The 11,196-nt window shown below is 45.3% G+C and overlaps 1 protein-coding gene across 1 annotated transcript; it reads right to left on the minus strand.

The window, feature by feature from the left end:
• Window positions 1–4,143: 4,143 nt before the first annotated feature.
• On the minus strand, window positions 4,144–11,196 carry LOC115398232 (protein unc-45 homolog B-like). Its single transcript, XM_030104908.1, has 20 exons — window positions 11,106–11,196; window positions 10,538–10,699; window positions 10,412–10,448; window positions 10,136–10,311; window positions 9,859–9,948; window positions 9,578–9,745; window positions 9,331–9,496; window positions 8,909–9,079; window positions 8,640–8,811; window positions 8,210–8,510; window positions 7,841–7,935; window positions 7,573–7,714; window positions 6,981–7,121; window positions 6,756–6,883; window positions 6,100–6,166; window positions 5,907–6,020; window positions 5,378–5,493; window positions 5,174–5,291; window positions 4,919–5,074; window positions 4,144–4,416 (listed from the first exon to the last, which is right to left on the minus strand). The coding sequence occupies exons 2-20, from the start codon at window positions 10,697–10,699 to the stop codon at window positions 4,144–4,146; spliced, it is 2,793 nt and encodes a 930-aa protein (XP_029960768.1). The 5' UTR covers window positions 11,106–11,196.

Raw genomic sequence — 11,196 nt, forward strand, 5'->3', positions numbered from 1 at the left:
GCTGCGAACCGCCCCAGTGCATGCTGTAGGTCCGGGTTCGATGAAGCCAACAGGACAACATCATCTGCAAAAAGCAGAGATGAAATCCTGTGGTTCCCGAACCGGACCCCCTCCGGCCCCTGGCTGCACCTAGAAATTCTGTCCATGAAGATTATGAACAGAACCGGTGACAAAGGGCAGCCCTGCCGGAGTCCAACATGCACCGGGAACAGGTCCGACTTACTGCCGGCAATGCGGACCAGACTCCTACTCCGGTCATACGGACCTTAACAAGGGGCCCCGGACTCCGTATTCCCGGAGCACCCCCCACAAGACACCACGAGGGACACGGTCGAATGCCTTCTCCAAATCCACAAAACACATGTGGACTGGTTGGGCAAACTCCCACGAACCCTCGAGCACCCTATGGAGGGTATAGAGCTGGTCCACTGTTCCACGACCAGGACGAAAACCGCATTGTTCCTCCTGGATCCGAGGTTCGACTATCGGTCGGATCCTCCTCTCCAGTACCCTGGAATAGACTTTCCCGGGGAGGCTGAGGAGTGTAATCCCCCTATAGTTGGAGCACACCCTCCGGTCCCCCTTTTTAAACAGGGGGACCACCACCCCGGTCTGCCAATCCAGAGGCACCGTCCCCGACTGCCACGCGATGTTGCAGAGACGTGTCAACCAAGACAGTCCCTGCACATCCAGAGACTTAAGGTACTCAGGTCGAATCTCGTCCACCCCCGGTGCCTTGCCACCGAGGAGCTTGCCAACCACCTCAGTGACTTCAGCTTGGGTGATGGACGAGTCCACCTCTGAGACCTCAGCCTCTGCTTCCTCCACGGAAGACGTGGCGATGGGATTGAGGAGGTCCTCGAAGTATTCCTTCCACCGTCCAACAATATCCCCAGTTGAGGTCAGCAGCTCCCCACCTCCACTGTAAACAGTGTTGGCGGAGACCTGCTTTCCCCTCCTGAGGCGCCGGACGGTTTGCCAGAATTTCTTCGAGGCCGACCGATAGTCCTCCTCCATGGCCTCCCCGAACTCCTCCCAGACCCGAGTTTTTGCCTCCACAACTGCTTGGGCTGCAGTTCGCTTGGCCTGCCGGTACCCGTCAGCTGCTTCGGGAGTCCCATGAGCCAGCAAGGCTTGATAGGACTCCTTCTTCAGCTTGACGGCAGCCCTTACTTCCGGTGTCCACCACCGGGTTCGGGGGTTGCCGCCACGACAGGCACCGGAGACCTTACGACCACAGCTCCGAGCAGCTGCTTCGACAATGGAGGTGGAGAACATGGTCCACTCGGACTCAATGTCCCCAGCCTCCCTCGGGACATGAGAGAAGCTCTCCCGGAGGTGGGAGTTGAAAGCCATGCTGACAGAGGGTTCCGCCAGACGTTCCCAGCAGACCCTCACAACACGTTTGGGTCTGCCAAGTCTGTCTGGTTTCCTCCTCCGCCAGCGAATCCAACTCACCACCAGGTGGTGATCGGTCGACAGCTCTGCCCCTCTCTTCACCCGAGTGTCCAAAACACGCGGCCGGAGGTCAGATGACACGACAACAAAGTCGATCATCGACCTCCGACCTAGGGTGTCCTGGTGCCAATCACCCCCTTCCAGGTCTCACTGTCGCCGCCCACGTGGGCGTTGAAGTCCCCCAGTAGAACAATGGAGTCCCCAGTCGGAGCACTGTCCAGCACCCCTCCCAGGGACTCCAAGAAGGCCGGGTACTCTGCACTGCTGTTCGGCCCGTAAGCCGAGACAACAGTGAGGCACCTATCCCCGACCCGAAGGCGCAGGGATGCAACCCTCTCGTTCACTGGGGTGAACTCCAACACATGGCGGCTGAGCTGTGGGGCTATAAGCAAACCCACACCAGCCCGCCGCCTCTCACCGCGGGCAACGCCAGAAAAGTGGAGAGTCCAGCCCTTCTCGAGAGGTTGGGTTCCAGAGCCCAGGCTATGTGTGGAGGTGAGCCCGACTATATCTAGCCGGTACCTCTCAACCTCCCTCACAAGCTCAGGCTCCTTCCCCGCCAACGAGGTGACATTCCATGTCCCTAGAGCCAGTCTCTGTGTCCGGGGATCGGGTCGCCGGGCACCCTGCCGTCGGCTGCCACCCAATCCACACTGCACCCGGCCCCTACGGTTCCCTCGGTGGGTGGTGAGCCCACCGGAGGTCAGGCCCACGTCGTCCCTTCGGGCTGGGCCCCATTTAATTTGTTATATTTTGAAAATTGACCGGATTCTCTTGCCTTTTCTGTTTCCGACTTCCTGTCTGGTCCGATCTGCTTGATCCAGCTTGACATATGGCGCTCCCGGCGCTCGCGGCTCGCGTGAAACATAGAACGAAGCGGAGCGGGCACGCTGCAGAGCGCGAGCCGCGGCGCGCGCGGCGCTCCACTGCGCGTTCGGTGCGGCCGGTTAGATAGGTTAACATGGGAGGCGATCAGAAGCGCCGTGCGCGGCGCTTCCGCGCGCGGCGCTTCCGCGTCCAGTGCGTTCGGGCCGTTACCTGGATGATTTTCTCTGGTTTTCTGCTGTGAGAACGTCTTTTCTTCACCGCTGAGTCTTTTTATTTTTCGCCTGGTCTTTTTTTTTTTTTTCCAGCATTACTGAATCTCTCACACGCGACGCACGAGACAAATGAATGAAGGTAGGCGCTGCTAATGGAACGAACCACATGCGCAAGAGAGGGGTTCTAATTACCACGAACTCGGAATATTTACTTTATTTCTGTACTTATTATAATTATAACAAGAATAAAGAATACACACTCAAATGCGTTTTTTTTTTTCTTCTTTTTGGTCCAATAATTTTAGGGATGCTGCTGAATTGAACTTGGATTAACTCCAAATTTCCTCGTTTTTATGATGTCATTCCACATCACAGTCATTGTACAGGATCCCAGGAAAATCCTCAGAGAATATTAAGGAATCCTGATGTATCATCAGCGTCCATTAGTGACACTTTCATTTTTAAAAGATATACAGCGGTGGATAGCACTTAATGTTTACAATGTGTGTAACAATCAGTCTTAATACTGAGAAAGCATCTAAAGCTGTGAGTACTGCTGCTGAGCCTATTGTGCTAATCTGCATCCTCCTACAACTGTAGCTGTGATTAGTGGAACTCATCACAATTCGCAATTTAATATTATTATAATTATTATTATTATTATTATTATTATTATACACTTATTTATATGGCACTTTAAAAAAGATTCTCAACGATTCCCTGTAAAGCAAGAAGTCACAGTTAAGGAATTAAAATGATTGGCCGTTCAAAGATGTAATAGTCTTGTTGAGTGAACGCTGGGTCTGCATTGACTGACTCCTTCGGTTTGGTGAGTCAGGTTATTTCTTCTGATGCTACTAGTTCCATTTATGATCCAGTTGCCTCAGGAGCACCTTACCTTCCAAGGCACTGCTGTAAAATCTGCAGTTGAGATCATCACGTTTGTCAAATCCACCAGCACCAGTGTCTTTCAGAATCAGCTACTCTGGCAGCCTGACTTGACATCTATGCTCCGACTTCTCACAAGAGCTTCTTGCAGTCATTGCAGTGACGGCGAATGTAATGTAAAAGCATGAACTTACAAGCACAGTGTGGAATTCCTCAATTCCTTTGGTGTCCAAATGATACATTGACAACATTTTACAGAACACAGAACAATGATCAATTTGTATGTCTGATCCATTTTTCTGAAAAAGATGAAGAATCAAAAAATGACACTACTGACTTATCAATAACTCAATCAACTCTGTCAGCTGGGGTCAGCTCTAACGCCAGACACTCTGAGTTGGATCCAGTGGTACTGAAATGTACATGTCTTTCTAGATAAAGAGAGATTAAGGTGTTAGTGTTTAAAAAAACAAAACAATGACACACAGTGTATACATTACAACAAATTTATGTTTATACCTCCACTCACAGTTACAGCTCAGTACAAACAAATAAAAAAAAAGAATTCTACTGTAAAACAGATGTTTTATGGTAATATACTTCATTGGCTAATCCCACAATAGCAGATATTATGAGGACTATGCTTAGAGATTTTAAGCCAGACTTAAAAATACTTAAAAATCGCATTGAAAAAAGTCTCTATTTAACAGAGGGAATAGAGAAGAATGTCAGCTGCAGTTGTTTGGTTTGTTGCATTTTAAGAAGGGCTGCTGAAAGGCTTGATGAGACCAAGATCCATAGCTCTGACAAGGCAAGCGCGTGCAGTATCGATGGGCTCCTGCCTCTTGGGATTGTCTGCCGCCTTGCCAATAATTGTGAGGATTTCCAGCATCTCACTCTCTATCAGCTTCTTGGTCAGCTCATTGTCGTCAGAGTTGAACATGTTATGGACGATCACAAGGCCGCGGTGCTGGATGTGCGGGTTATCATGTAGACATAGTCTCTGCAGGATCTCAAGCCACTGGGCAGTCTGTTGGTAGATATAGAATACTCAGTTACTGATTGATTTGAGCTCTCATGGTTTTAAAAATGAGTTGCCCTTGTTCATGCAAAGTAATATTACCAACCAGTCCAAAGTATCACAGTTTCATTTTGCTCAAAGATCATAAGAAGGAGAAACCCCCAAATGCTTACCGCTTGCCACACAATACCCACTTCCTAATTGGTGTGGTTAAAATGCAGAGGGCAAATGTCAATGTACTACCATCTGAAGTTGACTGATGACTCGAAATTGCCCTGAGGTGAGATGAATCATTTGAACTATTGCCTGTCAAGCTGTATTGTCTTTTATGCCAAGTAAGATGGGATCATTTGGTTATCCGGAATAGTTTTAGCCACTGTGCTGTGTATCCAGTTGCACTATGTTTTATCTAGCGGGTGTAATTGGTGAGCTTTTAGTCAAGGGCAAATGCTAATCAAACATTGTTGCCATGCTGGTATTTTATACCCATGCACATGATTCTTGCACATACCACTTGGGTCATTTTGGTGCACAGCTTCTTCTGAGAAGCAGTGATCATGGCCAGAGCTCCAGCTGCAGCTATCTGAAGTTTTTCATCATCTTCTCCACACAGCAGCACCAGGAGCTTCAGCTTGTCATTACCATCTTCCAGGTATCGCTCTTGGACCTAAAACAAATAGAAGTTGACCTCTCAGACATAAAAAAACTTGTTTTAACTGCAGTTTGTATGGATGGATTTCCATGCTATTGGCTTGGCTGTCCTCACCTCTTTACACGTTACGAGGTTGCACATGCATTCAGTGGCAGCTTGTCTGAGCTCGTCATGCTCCTCAAACATGTAATTCTCAATATCAGGCAAAGCATTCTCTTTCACAATCTTTACTCTGAAAAACAAATAAAGCTCAAGTAAAAAACACATTCTGGAAAAACTTGGTTTTTGTCAGAAAATAATCATCGCGTCAAATGTCACCTCAGTTTTTCACTGAATCCAGCAAAGTTGGTGAGGCCTCGCAGAGCTTCAAAGTTCTGCATCCCCTCTCTGTCTGTGTGAAGGAGGTTGACTAAGGGACGGACCACCTCATACACCTGTCAAACAACAAAGACACTGACTGATAATTAATTTCAAAATGTCCTTTTTTAAACTATAAACTTCTACCAGCAACTCAGAGTGACATACTGAATTATCCAAAGCACAAATAAACAAGATATGTCCATAATGAGAACCCATTTGTAGACATAGAGTAGAATGTGAGGCCTCTGGGAATGTAAATTTGGGATAAATGGGGCAGCTTTAGGCCAGTTGAAGTAGGTTCTCTTTCGAGCCGCACGTTTTACACCTTGCCTGGCAGCTGTGGTGTTGGTGTGTGAGTTCTATATGTGTGAATACGGCTAATGAAATAATGCGTGCACAGGCATGCTTAGTTGGCAATGTGAGGTGAATAAGTAAAAATCAATGTACACTGAAGTAAACAAAAGCATGCTAATTGTTTGTCACTTACCCTTTCACCAGGAAAAGCGATTTCTGGATTGGAAATAGCTGCTATTTTGGCGAGGGCATGACTGGCTTTCACCTTTCCAGCATCTGTTCCTTCCAGAGCGAGTGGGATCAAAGCCTGAGGGCACAGCAAAATGTGATTCCAGTTTAAATGCAATGATAAAACATATCTGGGATAGTGATGATATGTTTCTTACCTTTCCACCACCTTGGGCAACAATAGTACCACGATCTTTTGGATCATCAGACAATGCCAAAAATACCCTAAAGTTGAAAGCATAAAAAAAGCATTAGGAATCTGACATAAACCAAAAAAATGCATTTATTTTATATATGATTTATATATAAAATGTGTATCAGGTCATTGTTTGGGTGAAAACGCTAATGCAATCTTTTGTTATCTAATCAGAATCAGAATCTCTTTATGGTCATTGTTTATATGCTGCCGTGCACGCGAAGCCTTTCAACAGGATCAAAAGGCATAAAATAGAGTTTAAGAAACTTTAAATGCAATAACTAAGATAAAATATGTACGCCCAAAATACACAAATGTAAATATTCCAAGAAGTTGCAGCAGAGAGAAGGGGGAGAATGTGTGTGCATGTGTGTTTGTGTGAGTGTGGGCCCGGGAATGTAAGTCAGCATCAGCAGGGGGACACAATAGAATGATGAAATATGAAACAGGAAATGTGTCCTGAGACGCAGGTCTTTGCTCAGCTGAAACTGACTTACAGTGCTATAATAATCATTATCATTATTGTTATTTTTGTGGAATGCTTTACAGAGTTTCAGGTCGTATCAGTCAACACATCCCAGGGCTTCATCACTACTTTTCTGTAAAAATGCTTCATACCTTGCCAGCATCTCTTTCGTCTGGTCTGTCAGGATGGAGCTGTCTGCTTTGACCATGACAGCAAGGGCTGATATGACTCCGGCCTTCAGCAACCGCTTCACTCTTTTCTCAATGAAGTCTTTTTTGTCCTAAGAAAGAAAAGTTGCTCATTGTGTGCAATTAGTTTGCACATGACTAATACTTTCCATGCAGTCGAGACGTTTCCTGTTCTTCTTCCTGGTTTACCTTGGGGTGTTGCTCAGGCACGTGTTGCTTTGAGAACTTGGCGAGCTGCACCAGTTCAGGGATGATCTCCTTTTTGTCATAACAGTTGGTGCAGTTAACAAGAATGCACGCCACTGCATATAGAATGGTTTTGTCCTTTGACTGAAAACCAACAAGAAACCAGAGAAGTTACAGGAAGACTGAAACAGGACATTTGTATGGTAACACTATGCAAATTAACTTTTGAGATCCAGTTTTACTTTGAGACGAAAAACCAAGGTCTACACAATTTATACCAACTGTTCTTGTATTATTTCCTCATATTTTGGATTTGTCTCTTCACCACTCCATAAATCAGAAAATAATGTGTGTATTATGAAATGACCTACTTGGTATAATCTGGCATAAATTCTCATTTGAGTGAATGTAGAGTTGTTATACAGTAATGCACACATATGATCCCTCTAAAACAAACAAATAATCAAAAAAATATCATAAGTCTCTATTTTAGTGTTATTTTTCCCCTTGTCTGATTAGTATTTTTTAGTAAAAGCCCACACTCTGAAAACTGACAGCTGATGTTTTTTCTTATGTTTGTTGGTTGTTTCCATACCTTGGCCAGTTCAAACATGGCTTTCAGGGCCATTTCATCCTCCACAAAGTCATCTTTGACATCAGCATCATTTGTCAGATAAGCAAGACCCTCAGTTGCCCACTTCCTGGTTTTGGCATCAATTTGGGGATTACAGAGCCACCTAAAACAACAGAGGGAAAGAACTCAGTTGTGTGGATGAGAAGTGCCGTGCATGTGCTTTAATGAATCTTTTCAATATGCAATAACAAAAGAAAACGGTTGTTATTTTTCGTGACTCATCGCTCACTTCCTGCACTGCTTGGCGAGCTTCTCAGTGGAGCCCTCAGCAAACTGCCTCAAGCTGTAGTCGTCACCTCCAGCTGAGCCCAGCTTACAAAGACCCTGCAAAGCACACAGACATGAACATGCACGAAACACAAATCCAATGTTTCTATGTTTATGTTCTCTTTTTAGTTTTCATGCATGATTTATTAAAAACTTTATCTAGTATTTTTTTGTTTTTTACTATAAGTATATGCCAATGTTTATGTTAAGCATAACGCTTAAATCTGTGTATCTACAACTCTTTAACTCCTTGCTTTGTTTTCACTTTTCCATGTTTTTCTTTTTGCCTGTATAATAAACTCATAAGAAAGTCTTCTTCCCACACACTCACCACCAGCGCTCGTATTTTAATCTTCTCGTTCTTGGTCTTCTTGTAGATGTCCTTCAGCAGAGACACGCCATTGGTGATGATGAAGGTGGCGCGGCTCATCTTTGTAGAAGAATGGATCAGCGCCTCCACCGCAACCATTTGGTCCACCTCGCGCTCCGAGCCGCACAGAGCCACCATCATCTCCATGATGCCCTGGTGTCCAATCAGGGCGTTGCCGACGTCAAAGGGACCCTGGAGCAGCCCGGAGATGGTGTTGATGGCGTGGATGGTCTTATCCATGTTGTTGGGGTCGATTTTGGATCTGTTTGGAAAATGCATTGACAATAAGGTAACGACTGAACAAAGAAAGTATTGAGCCGACTGGGCTGTCATGCAGGACGCTTCATGTTGTCACATGTGTTGATAGTGCATGGCGAAGTGGTGGACATACTTGATATATTCATCACAGATGTCCCTGAAGTTGTTTCTCTCCGGGTCACATTTGAGGTCGTCATACAGCTTGTTGAGAAGCACGCTGGCAATCAGCTGTGTGTTTTCTGTCAGGAGCAGCTGGTCAGGGAGTTCAGGAACCTGTCCACAAACCTTCAGGATCTTCTTCAGACCTGAAAATGCAACACGGAGAGACTCCGTCAGAGACTGGCGCTGCAATGACAGGCTGTAGCTTAAGGCAGAAAAGTGAGCTCGTGCAGTTATACTCACCATGGTCAATTGTGAAGAGGGCCCTTGAGTTGTCTTTTTCTTTCTTCCCCTTGCGGGGCACATTCTTGCACAGGAGATTGAGCGCCTGATCTCTGCCGTGGCCAGACACCTTCTTACTACCAACCATCTCCAACAGAGAGAGAAGGATGTTTTTAAGGTCTTTGGCCGCATCTGAGAAGAAACAAGAATAAATGAGTATGAAAAAGTGCAATCAGCTGATGATCTAGAGGTTACAGCAACGACTTTGTAGCTGGAACTGAAAATTTGTTCTACATCAAGCATGAATATTATGAAGGGAGCAGTCAGAACTCACAATATTCATCATAATATTCTCTGTTTTGCTTAAACATTACAGGGAATTATAGCTGTGACAATATTCCTCATGATAAAGCAGGTGTGGACGGACGACTTTTCCAGCTCACCTAAAACCAAGGAGGCTTCCTTCCCATAATCCCTTTTATCTCCCCCACTGAGCGAGTCATTGATGCACTGGAAGAGGTTGCAGGTTGCCAGAGCGATTTCCTCATTGTCAACAGCCATGATGCTGCAGATCTTATCAACACCCACCATGTTAACGATGGCCATGGCCTGTTTGAGGGGAAGACATTTGATAAACATACATATCTGTGTTAAGAGGAAAAAGAATTTTGTAGCATTTTTTCTACTCACCCGCGCTTTATGTCCGGTGCACATTCCTGACAGCGTGCGAACAGCAGCCAGGATCATTTCCGGTTTGCCTGTTTCGATCATGTTTTGTAGAAGCTGCACCCCATTATTCTGGAAGATTCTCTCTGCTCCGGCGTCCTCTCTTGACAGCACGATCAAGTTGTTGGCCGCCTGGACGGTTAAATTAAGTAAATATTTGTCAAAATCCCAGATAAAAACATTAATCTTGTTTTCTGACCAGTAGGAATTTCACTCAGTCAGAAACAGTATCAAAAGCTTCTTACTTTTTCCTTTTTGTCTTTTTCCATTTCTTCATCAAGCAGAATGTCGAACATGTTCTGTACCCGTGAATCTGTGGAGAACGTTGTTTTGAGCTGAGGAGAAAAAAGAAAACTGAATGAAAGTCTTCAAGCCGTTAGTGACATTTTTTCATTCGGGCCTTATTTATTTTTAGGCCACAAGAATTCTATCTACACTGCCTTCAATGACCCATGAATGAATTTTTTAAAATGTGAGACCTGGATGAACATTTCCATTTGGATATTTGTGCCTAATACTGACCTTGGCCTGGATTTCGGCCCCCAGCCTGCGGAGAGTTTCCAGAAAGGTCTTATTTTTCGGTTCAATAGTGGCGCATCTCTGCACGTCTTTGAAGGCCATGTCCAACTTTCCGAGTTTTTCCAGGGCTTGACAGCGTCGGTACAAGGCTTTCACATCGGCTGCATCGACGTCAATTGCTTTATAAGGGGTGAAAAAAACAGTCATGATGAATTTCAAGGCTTTTGCGATACCGAGTGCTTATTTTCAGTTTCTTCAGTTTCTCAGTCATCACACTACCTTTACTTGCATCAGATGCTGCGCTGGAATAGTTTTCCTACAAGTAGAAAAATAGTCTTTTCTTAGTGAGATCATTTACAAATACACATTTAATTTGTGTTTGTGCTGCCGAATGAAGCTGCTTACCTTTTTAAGATAGCATGCAGATCTGTTTCTGTGAATGACAGCCAACACCTTCTTGTCCTTGCACATCTTGATGGCTTTGGTGTAGCACTCAATGGCCTGGTCGAAATCCCCAGCCTGAAAGTGCTTGTTTCCCTCATCTTTTAACTGCATTGGCTCTCCCATCTGACAGAAAAAGGAGACGGTCAGTGATAACAAAACACAAAAGACAAAATAAATCATTTAAATAGTATACACTCAGTGTGAGGATCTTTTCATCCCGGAGTGCAGGAATCATAACACAGCGCCAGTAAAAATCAAGTTTAACACTTCTGTAGATTTGTGACTCTTAGCATTCTTCCTACCGTTGTCTCGTCGGCCTGGCTGTGCTGAAGCAAATGGCCATACACGTGTTATCTCTAAGTTTAAATGGCCTCCCGCAGGCCTTATTTGGCATGATCTCATACCTCTTGTCTGAGCCTGCAAACCTGTCTCTTTCCCAAATGACTGACACAAATCCCCTCCTGCTGGCCTGACAGACAGACTGTGTACCTGCTGAAGTCCCAGTGTGGAGGTGAAGTCTGTACTGTACCTTTAGGTTGTGTGTCCTTTCTTCTTTGCTATTTGGTTTTGCGTGTTTCTGCTGCGTAGATGAGCTGGACTTCAAGTCACTACGAAGTGTA

The sequence above is a fragment of the Salarias fasciatus genome, chromosome 12 (assembly GCF_902148845.1).
Source record: "Salarias fasciatus chromosome 12, fSalaFa1.1, whole genome shotgun sequence".
NCBI lineage: Eukaryota > Metazoa > Chordata > Actinopteri > Blenniiformes > Blenniidae > Salarias > Salarias fasciatus.